Below are 21414 nucleotides of genomic sequence, written 5' to 3' on the forward strand. Positions count from 1 at the left end.
GAATAAATGAAGATAAATGACTAGAGGGAGACAGAGAGAGAGGAGGATGGAGGGAGAAAGAGTAAAATTGATCAAAATGCACTATGTGTATGCAACAATTTCCCTACATGTAGTGGATTTTTTAAAAAATGTATTTGGTACAGGATCTTACTATGCAGCTGGGACTTGCAGTGATCCTCCTGTTTTCAGCCTCCCCAGCTCTGGAATTACAGGCATATGCCACCATGCCTGGTCTTGGTTTCTGGCTCAGGTTCCCAGGGGTCTGGCTGGTGCAGCATGTGGTGCTGGGCTTCGAAACCCAGTTCCTGCCACTTGCCTAAGCAGGCATTTAGTCCACTGAGCTATCTTTCCAGCCCTAACGTAGTGAATTTCGAACTGGTGGTCAATTTATTACACCCAGCAAAATTAAATGAGTGTGGTGCTGGGTGCGGGAGGCCCACCTGAGGATTGTCGCCAGTAGCATAAAAGGCAAAACAAGAGAAGCTGCCAAAAACGATGTTAGGGAGGGTGTTTGGAGAAGCTCTTGGAGCTGCTGGAAGCTGCTAGTTCTCTTGGGCTGTACTAATAGAGGACCTTTTCATGCTGGCTTTCCCAGTGAATGGTGGAGGAGCTCCGGTCCTCATCTTGAGCATTGCTTCCTAGCTTCAGAGGGGAAGATGCTGCAGTGTTCAGCCTCATGGAGAAGCTTAACACACTGTCTTTCCTGATGGGAACTCAGCTTTGCTCATCACTGGAGGAATGCGGGACCTCACTCTTGCTGAGGACGGTTGTGGTACCTTTTGGGGAGCTCTAGTGCTTACCTTGAGTGTTGCTTCCTGGCTCCAGTTCACACCCCTCAGCCTGCTAGCACAGATCCTTTGTACCACTAGCATAGACTTCCTAGCTTCCACCACTAACCTTCGGGCCTTTCTGGTACAGATCTATGAAGTGGGATCCAGACACTCAGCTGGATTCTTTAGTATTTAGTGTGTAGATAGATTTCCTGTACTTGTATGTGATTCTTGGGTGATTCCTTACAAAGTAGTACTATAAAATGTGCCCTAGGGGCCAGGGAGATGGCTCAGTAGAATAAGCACTTGCCTGGCAAGTGCAACGGCCTGAGTTCAATCCCCAGTTCTGACAAAAAAAAAAAAAAGTCTCCTGTATTTTATTGTTTCCCTTGCAAAAACCCCAAACCATGACACTACATAAATGTAATTATATATCTTGCAAACATATACTAATAAAAACATAACAATCTTATGTAACTATGTAACTACAAAAATGTATTGTAGAATTTTGATATAAGCAGACATAATAAATATAATATCCTTTCAACAAATGAGGGAAAAGTGGAATACAGCATTAAATTATAAAAAAAGAAAAGTGAATAACAAAAAGATTATATTTGTACCTGTAATTTATATTTTCACTTACATGGATACATTCTGTACAATGCAATCTGTATAATGTTAGTAAAAGTAGCAGGGAGTAAAACAAAGGAATTCAGTGCATAACAGTTAAAATTAAAAATAGTCTTCCATATTCATATATAGATAAATATGATAGAAAATGGAGTACATAATAAATTCTACCATTGGGGGTGGTGGTGTACACCTGTAATCCCAGCACTTAGGAGGCTGAGGCAGGAGGATCACTGTGAGTTCAAGACCAGCCTGGGTTACAAAGTGAGCTTAGGGTCAGCCTGAGCTGTGTAGGGAGACCCTGCCTCAAAAAAAAAAAAAAAAAAGAGAGTAAACTAGGTTTCAATCTAGCTCAACAAATGATACTGAATAATCTTTGGTTATTGCTAAGTTGTGTTGCTTTCATTAATAAATTAAGGATATGTTATAATATCTAAATTCTAGAATAATTATGAGCTTCAATGATTTAATATGTAGAAAATGGTTAGACTATTATCTAATGTGAAGTAATCACAGGCAATATTAGGTGGTTTATATAGTCCAATATTATTACTGTTATCTAGTAGTCCTTTCAAAGTATGATGTAAATATAGGTAAATCATGTCTTATTAATCAGAATAAAATCTACTGGGTTGCTAATATAGATTTAAAAATGATCAGAAAACAATTCAGCTTCACACGTTTTCTGCTTGCCAGGACAACGACAGTGAAAGTTTATTAGTATAGCAGCAGGAACAGAAGAGATCTGCCCCTACTCTTCGCAGTACCCAGTGAACGTAGTCAATTTTCATCACAACCTTATGAGTTTAGTACTGTTATTCTATTTACAAATGAGGAAACTAATAAGTTAATTAAGATGCCCACACACACACATAGCAAGTAAAGGGAAAAATCAAGATTCAACTCTAAATTGTCCTTTTTGTACCACCTCTTGCTATAGCTAAGATACTAAAATTCTTCCAATAATTCATTTACCAAAGATTAAATTGTTTACTTACTATATCTAGAGACATGTATTTGGAATAATTATTTTTATATATATTTTTTATTATTGTATTTATTTGGTATAGGGTCTCACTACACAGCTTGGACTCTTCGTGATCCTCCTGTGTCAGCCTCTCCAGTGCTGGGATTACAGGAGTGCACCACCAAACCCAGTTTCAGTGACCAGCACAGCAGCACGGCTTGAGGTACTAGGGATCGAACCTGGGTCCTTCCACTTGCCAGGCAGGCACTTAGATCGCTGAGCTATCTCCCAGCCTGAATAATAACTTCAGATTGAGTCACCTTCCATGAAAAGCTGAGGACTCACTGGGAACAAATAAAGATACAGTTATCTACACAAACACAGGTAGATGACAACTGCTGAATAGTTAGCATGAGTTATGCACTCTGCTAAATGTTTTACATTGATTACTTACCCTAAGTCAATTATGACAACCACACTGCAGATCTAGGGTGTACTACCATCTCGGTTTTACAGATTTAAAAAAAACCCTGAGGGTTGGAAGGATTAAATATATGTCTTTAATTTCTTTCTTATGCTGAGTCCAATGTTTTAAATGCCTAATATTCAGTTAAAACAGTATGAAAGAACAGAGGACAGAGGACTACTTCAGCGGTGAGGCGATTACAGCCAGTTGACACTTTGAGTTGTGTCTGGAGAAGCAGAGAGCAGTTCTCTCTGTTAGACTCATCAGACAGAAGGGAAAGCACGAAGGCTTGAGAGCAAAGAGTACCCTAGAATAGTCTGAGAGCAGAAGCAGCTCTGACAGAGCCGGGATTCCGAGCATGGGGAGTCAGAGACAAACGCTAAAAGCTTTTTACTTTATATATCATAGAAGGGGTTTACATTTTCGCACTGTAGGAAATGAAGGGCCAAAAAAAAAAAAAAATTTAACAAACTAAGCGAGGAGATCAGATGGACATATTTTTAAGAAACATAACTGCACTGGTATGGGGGCTGCAGCGGAAGATGCACAGACCCACAGCTAAGAAACTTTACAGCTAGAGAGAGGTGGGGGGAGGGAGGTAGCTTAGTGTCAGAAATACTTGCCTAGTGAGCCTGAGCTCACGGGTTCAATATTTAGTATGTAAATAAATAAATCTACCCTACTATCACCCGAGTAACTTCAAAGGAGATGCATATCCTTTTATATTTAAAAACAACATGGGCTTAAGGAAGAGTGTAACACGTTTTTTTAACTCAAGAACAGAATATTTTATAGACTACCATTAAGCAGAGGGCCTAGTCAAACATAAATTATGCTCTTTGGTTGATTTATTTTATCTAAGGTAAAGTATTTTTGAAGAGGATTAAAGAGACTTTGGTTCTAGATCTTCTTCTGCCTGTGAATTATCCAGACAGGTAATAGTACTTCCTATATAAAACTAAATGGCTGCTTACTCTTATTTGGAAAACAAGGAGTATTGTATCTATAACTGTCATGAGAAATAAAAATATAAAATATTTTGCCATGGTTTTTAATCATTTACTTTCTAACAACCTAAGACTTTTCAAAAGGCATTTCTTTATAATTGGTGTAAAAACCTAAAGGTTCTTACACTAACAAATACAATGAACAACTACTTTCAAGTCAGTTCAGTGTCATGTGATTCATAAAGAATAAGCAAAGGGCAGATATGATGCAATGTCTTACCCAAAATAGTTGAAAAGATAAAAGTCAATTCAGCTAAAAGCCTGTAAAATTAAGAGTTCTGATGACCAAGAAGCCCTCCTAAAGGTCCAAGGAGAGCAGCAACATTCAAGAAAATGCTCATTCACTATTTACCTTTGTAATGATTCTGTAAGTAATGAAAGTTTCAATTGTAGTAACATGGCTTTCGGGTTCATCAACGGTAATGAAGAGATCCTTTAGGTCTGGTTCATCTTCAAACTTGATTTGGTTTATCATTGACAAAGGGGACGTTGGCATCATAGGGCTGAAGGAGTTAATGTCCATCAATGAGGCATCCTACAGAATAAAACATTCAAATGTTCACATCAAATGAAAACTAATTAAAAATTCAATCCCCAAAATGGTATCGATATTCATGAAATATTTCAAGAATAAAAAGGACAACTGGACTTCCAGCTAAGCGTGGCAGGTGAAAATGAAAGAAATAATTGAGTGTGCAATTATACACTGATGGTGGAAATGTTTACGAGTATAGCCACTATGAAAATCAGTATGAAGGTTACTCAAAAAAAAAAAAAAAAACAATAGAGCTAATAATTGATCCAACTATAATTTTCCTTAGTATATAACCAGAAGAATTAAAGTCAGATTACCTATACATGCATGTTTATTATACCAAATTTTATAATAGCTAAGCTATGAAGATAATCTAATTATCTTTTTTTTTTTTTTTTTTTTTTTTTTTTTGTATTTTAGGGAAGGGTCTATAAGGTGTTCAGGGTCTCACTACTAGATGGAGTGATCCGCCTGTTTACAGCCTCCCAAGAGCTGGAATTACAGGCATACGCCACCACACCCAGTCTCTATCGCAGTTTCAGCACACGCCAGGGGTGGGGCCAGCACAGTAGGCCCAGGGCTTGAACCCCCACCCCCTGTGCCTGGTTGCAGGCACTTTAATCTGCTGAGCTATTTGGAGAGCCCCTAATTATCTATTAACTGATGAATGGACAAAGAAAATGTGTCACGTATGCACAATGGAGTGTCATTCACACATAAAGAATGAAACCATGCCATTGTCAAGAAAAGGAATGATATTACAGATCATCATGTTAAGTGGTCACAGAAAGGCATTGTTACATTTTCAGTAATCTGTGGAACTGAAGACAGAAAAGGAGTGAATGTGAAAGTAAAAAGGAAACTGTTAGAGAGAGTAGGAAAGTAAATAATGGGGGGTTGGAAATACGATCAAGTGTGTCATATGCACGCAAAATGTGCCAAGATGAAACACTGTTCTGCATAAATAATATGCATCAAAACAAGTAGAAGATTATAGGACAAGTTGCTTAGCATCATTATTCCTCAATGAATTATAAATCAAAACGATGATGTCATAATACTGCCCACCCACCAAGATCACTAGAATAAAAAAAAAGATATTAAATGTGAACATTAATCTTGACCTTCAAGTTGGTTGACTTGAGAGACACCGTGGTGATGGGGAAAACACATTTCTGGGTGTATCTGGGTCCCTGAAGCCTTCTTCTCAAGGACTTTTCCTTTGCTGCCTCCCAGATGCCATGGATTGAGCAGCTTCCTCCCACAGTGCCCTCTGCTGTGATACTTCTGCCTCGAGGTCAGCACACATGGACTGACGTCATCAGCCAAAGCAAAGTTCTCCCTTAAATTGTGAATATCAAGTATTCTGTCTCAGCAACCGAAAACTGGTTCAACAGAAAGTGTTTGAGAAAAAGTGCAACAGCCGGAGGTCTCATCCATTGCTGGTAGGAATGTAAAATAGCCTGGCTATTTTTTACCAAATAGCTCAGTCAGTGCTCAAAGTGAAGCCACGTGTGCTGGCACATGCCTGTATTCCTAGCCCGTGGGCAGCTAAGCCAGAAGAATCACTGTGAGGCTAGTTTGGGCTACAGAGTGAATTCATGTCTTCATAATCAAACAAAAAATGTTAAACAGAGTTACCAATGGAATTGGTATGCAATTCCATACTAAGCAATATTTGCAAAAGAAATGAAAACATACATCTACACAGGAGCTAATGCATCGATGTTCACGGTAACACTATTCCTAATAAGGTAGAAATAGCCCAGTGACCACCAAATGACTATATTCCAATGAAGTATCCACAATGGAATATATATATATATATATATCTCACATATATATAATAAGTGATCAGTGTGGCATATAAGCTGTATGTCATTACAACTCTTAGAAAACATATTAAAAATACACTATGTTACACTGTTTTTACATTGGCTTCCTAACAAAATCCCACCCCAAAAAATAATGAGAAAGAAATGAACAAAACACTGAAAATCTCAAAGATCCCTATGGCTTGAAAGTATGCATTCCCACCAAAATTCATGCTGAAGCTTAATCCTGAATGCAGTGGTATTAAGAGGTGGGGCTCTTAGGAGATGGTTAAGCCATCAGGGTAAAGGCCCTGGAGATGGCTCTGCTGACCCTGTAGCAGGGCCGCAGAGAACTAGCTGGCTGCTAGCTTTCTGTCCATCTGCCTGTGCCATGTGAGGACACAGCAACAACGCTATCATCCTGGACTCAAAGAGTGCCCCTCAGTAGATTCAAATCCTGTCAGCACCTTGCTCTGGGAGCCTCAGCCTCAGGAACTGTGACTAATAAATTCCTTCTTCTGATCCTTGGGTATTCTGTATAGTACCACAGACTGTAAGAAAGAATAGAGAAAGAAAAAGAAAAAAAAAAAAAGAATAGAGAAGGAACTGTAATAAGTGAGATATATCAGTTACTTTTCAGAAATCAGAAATCTAATCATTAAGTACTAACTGAAACAGTTCAAAGAGAGATGAAAAGTAACCCAGAAAGATGGCTAACTAGAAAGATGCAAATATATTAATGACATACAACCCCTGAAAGGCCAAGGAATGATGCATCAATCATCTGTGGGTAAAGAGGTGGTGGGTGAACCAAAACTAGGGAATTAGTTTAAAACCTAATTAGATTCACTCCCCAACTCGATGAAAGCACGTGCCCTTCCTACCCCAACTCTGCAGAAGATTGGAAGTGTGCTTTACGCAAGGTCACTAAACTTAAGGGTATCAGGCTAAGGGGAGAGACCAGTGAGCGCACAGACAACAAGCAAAAGTTCTGCATCCAACCCTCTTCCTGCTCTTCCTTTGGTCCCCTGAACGCCTGCAGGAAAATTTGAGACCCAAGGAGCTCTGGTTCCTTTCTTTCTTTCTTTCTTTTTTTTTTTTTTTGGTGGTACCAGGGATTGAACTAAGGACCTTGCACTTTCCAGGCAAGTGCTTTATTCTACTAAGCTATCTCCCTGGCCGAGCTCTGGCTCCTTTCAAAGGTCACTAGTATTTACAAAACAAAATATGAGTGCTAGGAAATACATGCCTCACACACAGAGACTCACACATATGCCACATACACACATTTCATTTAGACCCGCTCTATAAATAGACAGAAAAAGGTATGAAATATTTAAAGTTTGCAAATATGCTCAATTGTAATGCAATGTACAGGGTGTAGTCTAGCCTTTCCCTATTTGTAACTTTTTTCTCCAAGAGTAAGAATCTTGGCTCCTGATCTCCTAAATAATACATTTACTTCTTTGTGCACCCCCTTTGTACCAATCACCCCATGAGCTGGCTGCCCCTCTGCGGCTCTAACTGTAGAGACCAAGGCAGCCTGGTGTTCCAGCTCGCGCTGGCTGGTCCTCCTTGCCCAGTCCACAAGCAGCTCCCTCAGCCACTCTGATCACCTTCTCATTTGGGTTTTCTGTGCTGTTCTATTTAAATAAAGGAAAGGAAAGAAATGGGGAAGGACATACTACATTTCTTTTTCAAATAAACATTTTTAAAATAAAAATAAAATAGTGTGCAGTCAATTTTAAAGTCAAAGTGCCTCTCCTTCACATGTAAAGATAAAGCTACCTCGATACAATTCAGGCAGTACTAGTAATGACCAGTTCTCAAATTCTATACTTTCTCTTTTGATACATTCTTCCCAAAAGTAAGAATACAGATACAGATGCTGGAATCAAAAGTTTCACCTGGGCCAGTAAACAAAGCCCATCTTCCTTTTCCTGCTCAAATGGCCAGTCCAGAGTGAGAAAAGGGAACCCAGACCAGCGTCTATTCCTCTGTTGTGGTCTGAGCCGGAAGGTGGAATCCTTAATTCAGACTACTTTAGGAGTTGGGCCTGAGGCTCTTCAAAATCTCCAAATGTGTTACTGGAGTACAACGTACAAAGGGGACTTTTTGTGAAACTATTTGTAGGGGGAAAAGATAAAATTGTAAGATTAACTTGATTTTTCCCTCAAACCCAATCAATACAAATGCTTCTGAAGAATCAATGACATCCAGAGCATGTCTCTAAAAGCTCTTTGCACAGAGTGCTTCGGTATGCAACCTCCAACATAGCCTATAGGAAACCCTTACATGCAAAAGCAGAAGAGAGATTCTTGGGGCACAAAATAACTGAAGAGACAAGAACAACTGTGACCCATTCAATCAAGGAGGACAGGCCATTGGATCTGAACAAAAGGTTTCACAGAAGGTAAACATCCAGGCACGCTTTGGACAAGGAGCAGAGGACAAATTTCAGCTGGGTCAGACACACGAAACAACAGAGGTAACAAATGTCTTGCAAGAAAAATGTAGTAAAATCATTTTACACTTCTATGAGATGAAGCAATCAATTTTATCCATGATTAAGTATCAGAAAGTGATCAGAAGTCATGTTTTAAAAGATTATTTTGTAATTTGAAGAAGTTTCACAGAAGTTTATTTCAGAGAAGCCACAGGTTACTAACCAGGAAACACCACACTGTAACATATATTAATATGTATCATTGGGGCAGAGTAGAAGAGAGTGAAGGAAATGGGAGGAGGAGTAAGAGAGCTTAGAAGCTACACAGTGAAAGATAATAATTGACGGAAGCTTTTACAGATGTCCATGTTGCTATTGAATCTAATACTTTTCTCCATGGCTTTTTGGTATTTTCCAAATACTATCAAATAAACTCATACTATTTTGTAATCAGAAACAAATGTTAAACTTGTGGGCGTCAACAGTGTACATGATGTGTTCAGAGACAGTAAGAGGGCTGTTTGGACACAAGACTTGGATCGCATTTCTCTTTCTATTTTACCTCATCAAGATTGCACAGTGAAATTAAAAAAATTCAAAACTATATCAGAATCCCACAAAGATGTGATTGTTCAAATAAAGTATGGGATGTTAACATAATGAAACCCTAAGCATCAAGAAAATTTACAACTTGCAAATAAATGTACAATCAGCAAGTATGAAAATCTCTCTCCAAAGCCCGTTTGCATAAAGTTTTTTCAAGCTGATACATTTTATTCTGATGGACTTTAGATTTCACTGACATTGCATGGAACCAAATGCCGTGACATTCTTTCTACCCACCCTCCCAACTCACCACAACCCACTTCTTTCACCTACTACATAATTTTACATTCTATTTCTTCAGCTTAAAATGCACCCTTTTGTGGAGTGGGAAAGAGCTGCATGAATTTAGAAAGCCTCACAATTCCAATGAGTGTAGTGTGGTGTCATAAAAATATGCTTCAATATCTAGCAAAGGAAGAAAATTACAGGCTGAAATTTAGCAACAGCTAAGATTTCAGTAGAAAGGTTTAAACGACTATGAATCACTCAGAAACATTCTGAAAACCTCAATAAAACTGACAACTCAAAATGTTTTATATTCATTCCCAAAAAAGGAAATAAGAATATACTGATAATACTTAAAAGATTTACATTTGAACATGAGTAACTGATGAAAATGAGATGATCCAAAGAAGCAATTAACCAAAAGAACTCCATTGACCCTTTTGTGGTTGATGCTTTTCAAATAAAACAGATCATTAATTGTTTTTTCTTTCCAAAGATCTCACCTGTATTAATCTCTCTTTCCTATTCCTTGCTCCCTCTGCCCTGTTTCTCTCTGTCTCTCTTTCTCTCTGTCTATTAAGACACATAACTTATAGCCCAGTAGCTTATAGTCCTTTAAACAATAAAAGCACATCTTTTCCCTTTTTCTTCAAGAGATTAGAGCAGAGGGGAATTATCTGTATGACAAATGCATGCATCTTAAATCACACTTAATGCCATTCCTGTATCTAATATAGTGAAAACATACATACACATAAAACCACGAAAACCCTGTGATGGCTTCAGGCTGAGATCTGAATGTGCGTAATAGACAAGAAAGCCCAAGATGTTGCAGGAACTGGCTGTATTTTAATCTTTCTCCAAAACACATCTATGGTGAAGGAAATCCTGAAAGTAGAAGAAACCAGAACGGTATCAGTGCGATACTGGAATTTACCACAAATCAAGTGTAAATTTTCCTGTTGTTACTTTTGATTTAGAATAAGCATTTGCTTTTGGATTGTGTGCCTGCAAAATCTATATGTTGAAGTTCTTATTCCAGTTAGCTCAGAATGTAACCTGCTTTGGAAAGAAGGTCTTTATGGAAATGATTAACTTCAATGGGGTCATTAGAGCGGTATCAAACTTAATATAATTGATAGCTTTGTAAAGATGGGAAATTCAGACCAGAAACATGCACTGGAAAAAGATGGTGTGAAGACAGACAATCCAATAACAAATGCTTATTCTAAATCAAAAGTAACAACAGGAAAATTTATATTTGATTTGTGATAAATTCCAGTATCGCACTAATACCATTCTGGTTCTTCTACTTACATGATTTCCTTCACAATAGATGTGTTTTGGAGAAAGATTAAAAGACAGCCAGTTCTTGCAACATCTTGGGTTTTCTTGTCTATTACACACATTCAGATTTCAGCTACCTACAATCCAGGTTGAAAGGCTAGAAACAGATCCTTCCTTCAAAGTCCAAAGAAGAAGGCAACCCTGCTAAACACATTGATGCTGGACTTTACAGCATCTAGGACCATGAGTCAATAAATTTGTGATAGGGGTCAGGGAGATGGCTCAGTACAATAAGTGCTTGCCTAGCAAGCACAAGGGCCTGAGGTCAACCCCCAGTCCTGCCAAAATAATAAAAATAAAAATAAAAAAACAAATTTGTGTTTCAAAAATACTCAGACTATGACACTTTATTACAGCAGGCCTAGGCAATTAGTATCATATTTCTTCACCTACAGTTGTACATAATAAAAATTTGAGGGTGGAGATAAATGTAGAAGAAAGATAAAAGCATTGAAATATTTCTCCTTGCTCTATTCACTAATGTTTTTACAGGTCATTAATGAAAATAACCATCACTATCATCATCATCATTTTCATCATCAGCGCCATTGTCATCGCCATCACCACCGCCACTGTCACCATCACCGTCACCATCTCCTATAATTCCTGAGAGAGGATTCTGCCTCCTTCCTTTCGTGGTTATTAGATGATTCTAAAATTCCTACTGAAATTAAAAAAAAATGATATGTAGCTGAAATTTAAAACAAACGATTTTTCAATACCAAAAGAAACAAGTTAAAAGGTGAGATCTGACCTAAGAGGCGTCCTTCCTTAATGTCTCTCACTAAAATGCTCCTCGGAAACATCTCATAAATATAACATGAATTACTTTGGTAATACTCAACTACATCCACCATCTGTGCATAAATGGCTACTTTCTTTTTACAAGTCGAGGAGAAAAAAAAAAAAATCAATGTGAGAAGTGTGATAAATCAGGCTACTTTCATGAAAAGGCCATGCAAATAAAATTGCTGATGCACAAGAAACACACACACCAAGGGACATCTGGGGGGGGGAAAAGTAACTTAAAGTGGAAGGAGCTGGAGAAGCCATGTTGTGAAGAGGGACACTCATCCTGACAGGCCTAAATTTAGACTTAGCAGCTGTGTTTTGGTTTACAAATCCTTCCAATCTGCCTGCTTATAATAATAATAATAAATGAAAAAGACCTTCTGTGCAACACTGTTGAAAATATGATTAAGGGAAAACCAGGCTCTATGGTGTTTGACAAAAGGGTATACAACACTCTAATCTCGTTTGACACAATTGCCATTGCTATGTAGCATGTAAGCTCTGGTACGCACATGCCACAAATTTTTTATCCTTTCTTGCTTTTTTTTTTTTTTTTAATTTTCTAATACTGCTATCTGAAATATACTACTTGCTTAGGCAGTCTGTAGTACAGAGTTGTATACTGGAAAAGTTTTTCGGATAATTTTCTCTTCCGACCAAAACCAAAAGTATTATACTATGTTTTTGATGTCAACTTTTTTTTTTTTTTTTTTTTTTTTTTCAGAAGCGGGGATTGAACTCAGGCCCTTGCCCTTGCCAGGGAAGCACTTATCCTACTGAGCCATCTCCCCGGGGCCTATACTATGTTTTTAACTCTGCTCTGTCCCTGCCAAAAATCTTGTTGCACAGTCAGTTAGTAATATCGAGTGGTGGTAGGACATTAGAAGATAATCAGGTCAGGAGCGCGGTGGTGAATGTGTTAGCGCAGCGATCACAAGACTGGGTGAGCTCCTCCTAGAGCAGATTGGCGCCCCACACCCCTCCCCTCTTTGCACATGCACACGTTCCTTCTCTTTGCCAGGAATTAAAGCTGCCACGGGACCTCACCAGACGCGGCCATCCAATTTTAGATTTTCCAACCTCAAGAACTAAGAATCAAAATAAGCCTCTTTGCTTTATAAATCTAATGTAGCAAAGCAAACAGTACAGCCTGGTACAGTAAAACGAAAGTCTACAGTAATGTCAAGCTAACCTTAATCCAAGTTTCAATATATGCAAGCTGTGGGAACTTGGATAAGTCATTTTACTTTTCTGAGGTTCAGTTTCTCGTTTTCATGGCTTGTTTTCTGATGAGGAAATACATTAAATAACTTGGATGAACTCTATCACTAAACAGAAATACCAGGATTTGACCTCCTAACTCCTATGTAGCAAACTTGTAACAAAGTATGACACTGATTCCTTAGAATCATCCCTGAATTCACTTCTTACAGTTTCTCATGAAGTGAATAGAATACTAGAGCAAGACCAAACAAATGTCAACGTATGTTCCTACGTAATGCCCCAAATCTGAGGAGGTAAATTTTACTATGCTATTACCATAAGTCTGAAAACATGTACTTTAAAGAAGTCAGTAAATATTTCAGATTTTATGGGCCATTTGGTCTCTGTTAAAACTTTTTAACTTGGCCATTGTAGTATGAAAGCACCCCCAGGCAACACAAAAATGAGTGGATTGGCTCCAGTGCCAGTAAAACTTCACTGAAAAAAACAGAAGTCAAGCATATTTCTCCTATGCTTTTATGACTCTTTTGCATTAAAGATATTACATATTCCTTCCTTCTTTTTTATACCAATTTCTTCAGAGACTTCAGATTAAAACCAACAGATGCTTCAGATTATCACATCACTCTTAATTATTATCTTATTGTTTCATAAAAACATATAGAAAGCATAATATATTTTATACATTCTTTTATATGCATTATACTATGTCACAATAAAAACCATTTTGAAAATTTAAAAAAGTGCCTTCTAGCAGAATAAGGACAGTTTTCATTCCTGAAAAACTCTAAATTCCTTTGCAGAATTCCCTCGTGGAACTTATAAAGTCCTCTTCATGACTGGCACATAAGCAGGGGGCAGCATCCAGATTTTTAGCATTTCTACTAAGGGCTTTTGTTACACTTAGAAGACATACACCTCAAAACCAATGTCCTTATTCACATTAATAAACACTGCTGCACATATTAGCAAGGACAACGAAGAACAACTAAAATGCCACAGCTGCAAAGTACGTCAGGCTTCCCTGTTCAGTGTGTGCTCACACACTGAGGGGGTCCACACATACACCTCAGCAATGAGGCATATTCCTGTGCTGCAAGGGTACTTAAGTCATGAACGCTAAGCCCATGGATGGCAAGAGGTCAACTGAAACTATCCTAAAACAAGCCTGGCCTACTAGATACACTCAGGTAATACAGCATCAGTCAAAGGTCCAACTGTGGGGTCAATAATGACCAACTGGAAGCAAAATAAGCCAGGAAAAAATACTCTAACCAGAACTTTTGAAGAGGTTGAAGATAAGCACTATGGACAAATGACCATGCAGTGCTCTCAGGAGAGCAACAAGAAATGGCTTGTGATGAAGTAAATCAGATGACTGTGCACTTAATAGGTGGGGCCAAAAGAGGTCCTGGAAGGTTTAGTCTTCTACTCCAAAACGTGGTCACTATAGTCATTCCTGCAGGAAAGAGCTGAACTCCTTAGATACAAAGCTCCAACAACAAATTTTAAAACTATTCTAAGCCACCTACACGACTGAAACAAATGCACCAAAAACTTTTATCCCTTAGTACGTCCAAACTGAGTAGAAAATGCCACATGTAATGACTCACCCAAGGAGGGAGCTAGGCACATACTATGGCATTTAAGATGCCAGAATTTTATTAGTCTCAGCAATACCCTGAAAAGCTAATTTTTTTTTTCAAATTAGAAGTACTTGGCTGTCTAAACTTTACCTCCATGCAGTCTCCTCTGGCTTCATGGAATTCTTTTTTATACTTTCCAAATTTTAAGTAGCTGTATATATTTACTACAACATCTTCCCTTAAATAAATATGAACTTGGTAAAGATAAAAACAGGTATATTTTTGTGATATGTAAGATCTTACTAAAACTCAAAGTGAATGCTTATATAAGTAAAAAAAAAAAAAAAACATTAATCCTATATACCATAATTTTGAATTTTTTTTTTCTGTATTTTAGGGAAGGAACTACAGGGTGTTCAGGGTCTCACTACTAGATCAGAACTCATAGTGATCTGCCTGTTTACAGCCTCCCAAGAGCTAGGATGACAGGTGTGTGCCACCATGCCCAGTCTCAGTTGCTGTCTCAGTGTGCCCTGGGAGCAGGCCCGGCAGGCCCTGGGATTGAACTCCAGCCCCAGGGCCTGCTTGCAGGTGCTTTAATCTGCTGAGCTATTTGGCCAATTTTGAATATTGAGAGCTTTCCAAATGCCACCAACTGTGCCTTAGGAATGTATGCAAGCATTTTCCTTAGTCCTGTCAACAACCTTAATCCTGTCAATTACCATCAGCTTCACTTTACAGTTAAATAATTTTGTGGTACAGCGCTGCTAATAGTTCTCCACAAAATCACTTACATCTGAATTCATAGCTAACAGTGGACCATCCTCACCACCAACAGGAACACCAAGTATCTGCCATAACAACTTTACATATTTAACAAATGTTTACTGAATGCCAGCCTTGTGTCACACACAGCGCTGGGGACACACAAGTAGCCAGAACTGGCAAAGTTCTTGCTCTCATGAAGCTTATAATTCCAGCTGGGTGGGGAGACAGGCTATAGGTAACAGATCAGGTAATATATCCATAGATTAAAAAACATTATTCCTGATGAAATTTATAAGAATAAATGCTGATAAACAAGGGGCGTATTCCAGAGAAGCTAGACTCATTACTAGGGGAAGAGGTTAGAGCAAGGAGCAAGGAGAATGTCTTTGACAGAGTTCTCAGGAAGTCTTGCTGGATGTAAAACAAGAACAGGCCAGCCATGCAGAACACTGAGAAAGCCGATCAAAGCACAAGACCCAGAGCAGAAAAGAACTTAAAATGCTCAAGGACCAAAAAGGAGACAAATGACTGGATTATGAGCTTTTATAAAGGAATAAGCAACAAAGCTCATTTTAACATTTACTGTATCGAAATTTCACATCTTAATCTTGCACATCTTTAAAAGAGGAGAGAACTCCGTGAGGAATGCTGCACCCGAATGTCTAGAAGAAGGGCGGGTGCACAGAGCTAAAGATGGCGAAGCAGCTCTATGAACTTACTCAGATTTCTAATGAGCATTTACCAATTAGCAGTTATTAATCATAATTAATGCTGCCCAACTTATTCTATTACAGTTGAGTAATTTCTTCTCTATACTTAACAGTGAAAAATGTGAGTTTCTTTATTTCCAAAGATACAATAATATTGCCATAGACCACGACTGGAGGTAGCGCGATTATTCTTACTGTGAAAGAATTATACCTCCTGCCAGGTAACTTTCTATGGAGGTAAAGTAGTCCCGCGCTCCAAGAGGTTCAATCATTTTCTTGACTTGGACAATGGCAGGTTCCAGAAATAAAGACATGAGAGCTATTTCTTCTTTCACCAGGCAACATTTTCTTTTCTCTCTGCTATAGCAATTATCTATCCCAGTTCTGAGCTGGTCCTCAAGTCGGCATCCCAAAATGAAGAGAACTTACAGAGCTGATTCACAGCCCATAACAGACTCTCATCCCGGCTGCAGCTATGTGTATGTAAGCCAGAAATAAAACTTTATTGTAGGTAAGGCACTGAGATAGGGATGTTATTGTACCACAGCACAATCCAGTGAAAGCTGAAGAAGGCACAATTCAATAGATTAAAAAGTAGGGGGTTCGATCCCCAGGCCTGCAGTGCCAGCCCCTCTCCCGGGGTGCACTGAGACAGCAATTGAGACTGGGCGTGGTGGCACGGACCTGTAATCCCAGCTCTTGGGAGGCTGTAAACAGGAAGATCACTACGAGTCCAATTTGTAGTGAGACCCTGAACACCCTGTCGGCGCTTCCCTAAAATACAAAAAAAAAAAAAAAAAAAACCAGATTAAAAAGTAAATACACAGTTTGCTCATTTTTAGTACAAGAAAATTCGACATTTTTTCCTAATTTTAAAGATTATATAACCAAGAACTTCCCACATGTTGTTGATCACATATAAGGTTTTCATTGTAATTCTAAACAGATTTCTGTTTTTATATTTCATTTTAAATGATTAAACCATTTTTCATTTTAAAATAAAAGCTTCTATCTCTCATATCTATCCCTGGCAGCCTGTGCTGTGCAGTGATTTCAAGGCCAATCTGAACTACACAATGAGAGCTGGCCTCAAAAATAAATCAATGAATAAACAATCAAATTATTTTGTTTTAATTCTATTTAGTTCAGTATCTGGGTTAAAAAACAATACTATAAAATCTGATTTTACTGAAATCAGATCATGGACAAATTACATACTGTAATAATCTAAACAGCTGAAAAAAATAGCCAGTCTATGGTATTCATGAATGTAAATATATTCTCACTATATAATTTTAATATTCTGTATCAAACATTCCTACTCCGCCTTCAAGCAGCTTAAGCCACTGGAAACAGACAAATAAGTTTTACCCAAGAGAAATAAATACCCACCCATGAGGCACAGCACACTAAGTGTTATGATATTAAACACAGAAAAGCAAAAAATTAATTCTATCTGGAGAACAAAGGAAGTTCTGAGGGAAGAGGTAGTTACACTGGGCCATAAATAATAGGAAGGATTTTGTTCTGCTGAGCCAACAACAATTACACAGAAGTAGAAAACTACCGAGTAAGCTCACATGGTGGCAAGAGGATCAGCCTAGATCAGTGATTCCAGACCAATGTTTTTCACTTGTAATGTGGGGGAAAAAAAATATCACCCACCAGGTAATCCAGTTCAAACATAGATTCTGAGTCACTGGGTCTGGCAGTGGGATAGAAGACTACAATTCTTACCAGCTCCTAGGGAATGCAGTAGATTTATGGGACACACTTTGAATACCAAGGCTCAAGAGGAGACAATGGGAAGAGAGGAGCACAGAACGGCACACTGAAAGTGTGCCCACGTGTGAGCATGCCTGATGGACCAGAGGAGAAGCCAAGATGCACAGAGAGCTGATCAGGCTGTAGTAAAGGTTCTCAGAGGTAAGGGCATAACCACTGATCATAGCACTGGGAACAGAAAGAAGGCACTAACTCTAGAGATCAAGAACAGAAAACATCTTTCAGATACACTGTCAAATAAGAAGAGTGAGTGAGAGGGGAAAAAGAAAGATATACAGTAAGCCTTTTATCCTAGATCCCCACAGAATCATATTAATACCAGAAAACTAAGTGGGAAAGACAGTTGGCTTGGAAAGAGAAACACTAAGAATCGAGAAATGGTGGAATGTACTGTAGTTCAGGTGAAATTAAATTGAACAGATGAGTAGGATCATCTAATCTTTTCCACTGTTGTCTGTTAAATTTAGAAGATTTAATTCCATCACATCACCCTCTTACTAACAAAAAAGGACAGGTCAACAGTCATAGCTTCCTTTCCTCCCAGGCCATCAAACTTGTGCTAGAACATTTCCGCGATGGAATTTACAACTCCACTTTCACTTAACTTTGGAAGTTCCAGTTAGAAACACATCTTTGAATTGCCGAAATGTACCCATATATATTTTGACCAAGTCATCCTAGTTTTGGCCTTCAAAATTATAAATACTTAATCCATTTATACAGAGTCATTATACAAAGTTGTTAAAAGAATTAGCCCAAGTTTTTTTTCCACCTAAAAATTTGTTGCTTTGATTCTTTCTCATAAATTTTATAGGGGGTAGGGGAGTTAGCCTGGCGATCTAAGCACCTGCCCGGCAAGCACAAGGCCCTGGTTCAATTCCTAGTATCGCATGCTGTGCCAGCCCTATGCTGAGCCGGCCACTGAAACCAGACATGGTGGTACACACCTGTAATTCCAGCACTGGGGAGGCTGAAACAAGAGGATCCCTATGAGGCTGAGCTGCATAGTGAGAACCTGTATACCAAATAAATGAATAAATAAATAATATTTTAAAAAACAAAAATAAAAAATAAATTTTATAGGCCATGGTTACCAAAGCATATTATCAATAAAATCACTTTATTTTCCTCCACAGATATCCAAATGTGTGACAAAACTGTTGTGACTTCCATGTCATTATAGGATAATACTAAAGAGAGCCCTGTTAAGCCCAGAGAACATCTCAAGCTTTGATAACAACCCAACATTCCAAAGAACTGGTAATAAGGCACTGGGACTTGGAGATGAGATAATACTTCTTTGTATTTCCTGCACAAATCATGCTCCCTTTTTAAATTACTGAAGGAAAAACATATCTTGAAGTGTCATGGATAGTTCAGTGTACAGTATAATTAATCTTCCATATGCTCTTGAAAATATGCTGTAATTCAATGTCACGTACTTTTCATTTGTGGATACTGCTATTTCAGACATTAAAAACTAGAAAGAATTGGATGTGGTGGCCTAGGCCTACAATCCCCACACTCAGGAGCCTGAGGTAGGACAATCCCTGTGTATTCCAGACCAGCCTGCACTACATGAGGGACCCCATCTCAAAATAAAAATAAATATAAAAATAAAAAATAATAAAAAGCAGGAAATGCTCAGTAAGTGGCACAAAACTATAATCCATCACTTTGGGAGGCTGAGCAGGAGGGTTACAAACTCAAGTCCTCCTGAGCAATTTAGTGAGACTCTGTCTCAAAACAAAAAAAAAATAAGAGCTGGGGATATAGCTCAGTATTAGGGTATCCCAGTATCAACAAAAGCAAGCAAACACATACACACACACAATGAATGTTTGCACATAGAATGGTCTTATGAAAGGCTTCCTCAAATGTATTCAGAAGTTTAATTTTACGGTCAATCCCACATGCTAAATCAAAAAGAGAATTTGGCAACTATCTTCTTCACTTAGGAAAGTATATAATAGTATACCACGGAAGAGTGGAATTTCCAGTGGCCAGCCCTATTTTGGTTTTCTAGTCCTCCTCCATCTCTCTCTCTCCTCCCCTTTTATAACTATCAAAAGCTTTTGAGAAAACATTGTGAAAGCCTGTAAGCCAGAAATACAAAGGTACACCTTTTATAAAGGGAATTAACACAGTAACCCTCATATCTTCATACTTATTCTTTATCCTCATTTTACAAATAAAAAGTCAGAGACGCTGACAGTAAATAACTTGCTTCATGAAATAAAACTAATAAGCAATGGAGCTGGGGAGATAGCTCAGCACTCTAAGCACCTGCTTGGCAAGTGCGAGGATCCTGGTTCAATTCCTGGAACCTTGGCCATGCTGTGCTGGCCACCAATATCAGGCATGGTGGTGCACTCCTGTAATCCCAGGGCTAGGGAAGCTGAGACAGGAAGATCACTATGAGTCCAAGCTGCTGGTAGTGAGACCCTGTACCAAATACATAAATCAATAGAAGATTTAAAAAAATTGATATAGGCAACATAGACACAGAACACGCAGTATCTGTTCCTAAATACCAAGCTCATGTCTTAATTGTTTTTGCTTACAATGATTAATAAAATTTTCTTCAGAAGTTAAATTATCCCAATTAAATTTCATATTATGCTCCTGTACCGAGTATTGTAACTTATCAAAAGATTTAGAAGACTGTTGGTATGTATTAGACAGGCTATTAGTGGTTGTTATGCTTACTACTGCTAAAATTTTATGTAGCAAGCCATTCTAAAACTTTGTGGTTTAAAACAACTTTGTTATTTAATATTTTATTATGTTCTGTGATTTATTGGGACAGGAATGCCAACAGCACACAGAAAAAATGGATCAGTTCTTCTCCTCCGTGCTACATGAGGTCTCAACTGAGAAGATCTGATAGCTGAGGGCACCTGGATACTAGAGGTTGCAATCACACAGACATCGTCAAGCCACCCCCTTAATGGGATCTCAGTACAACCTTAATGCATGGAGGATTGAGGTCACATTTCTTACAGAGCAGCATTAAATCACAGTGTCAGTGGGTGTGATAGTACAAGCTGTAATAGCAACACTCTGGGAGACTATAGTGGTTGATCAATTGTGTCAACTTGAGAGGCTCAGCAGTTCCACCTCCTAGTGTGGCTCACCACTTAAAGGATATAAAAGGGAAATGAAGGATGGAAGGTCTTCCCTCCATTTCTTCAGAGGAGCTCCAATCTTCACCTTCAGGTTGATGTCGTGTGCTGGCTTCTACAGCAGACTCTGTGACTTCTGCCTTCCAGTGTAGATGCCAACTTTCCATCAAAGACCTATCGGCCTCCTGATATGGACTTGTACGGACACTGCAGAGAGCTCGAGGCCTTGGACTGAACCTTTCAGTCTCCAGTGTGCAGACACCCTCTGCACACTTCCCCACCTGACTCTGTGGTTGATCACTGTAAGCCAATCCTGTAATTTCTTATACATTTGTGTATCTTGCATCATATCCGTTTCTCTAGTAAAACCCTGACTGACACAGATTTTGGTACTGGAAGAGGCTCTAGAGAAACAGAGTATAATGATGGCATTTTTAATGGCCTTTGGAATTCTAAAGAGCTGGCTCTGCAGTGATTTGACCACACATAAAGGCACCACGGTCTCTCCTGATTCTGTGGAATATACTGATAATCCTTGGCATGAACTGTTGAAACTAATATGCCATGTAGATCCATTTAGTTATCCTACTTCATCACTTGTGAGATGT

The 21414-nt window shown here is 38.5% G+C and overlaps 1 protein-coding gene across 3 annotated transcripts in view; it reads right to left on the minus strand.

Moving 5' to 3' along the window:
- Positions 1-21414, minus strand: part of Snx7 (sorting nexin 7) — a 110911-nt gene that overhangs the window by 78628 nt on the left and 10869 nt on the right. For all 3 annotated transcript variants that reach the window (XM_004635688.2, XM_023720302.1, XM_004635689.1), the window contains exon 2: positions 4196-4378. In XM_004635688.2, the coding sequence (XP_004635745.1) occupies positions 4196-4378 (183 nt within the window). The remainder of the gene's footprint in view (positions 1-4195; positions 4379-21414) is intronic.

Source organism: Octodon degus, unplaced genomic scaffold (assembly GCF_000260255.1).
Source record: "Octodon degus isolate 3935 unplaced genomic scaffold, OctDeg1.0 scaffold00074, whole genome shotgun sequence".
NCBI lineage: Eukaryota > Metazoa > Chordata > Mammalia > Rodentia > Octodontidae > Octodon > Octodon degus.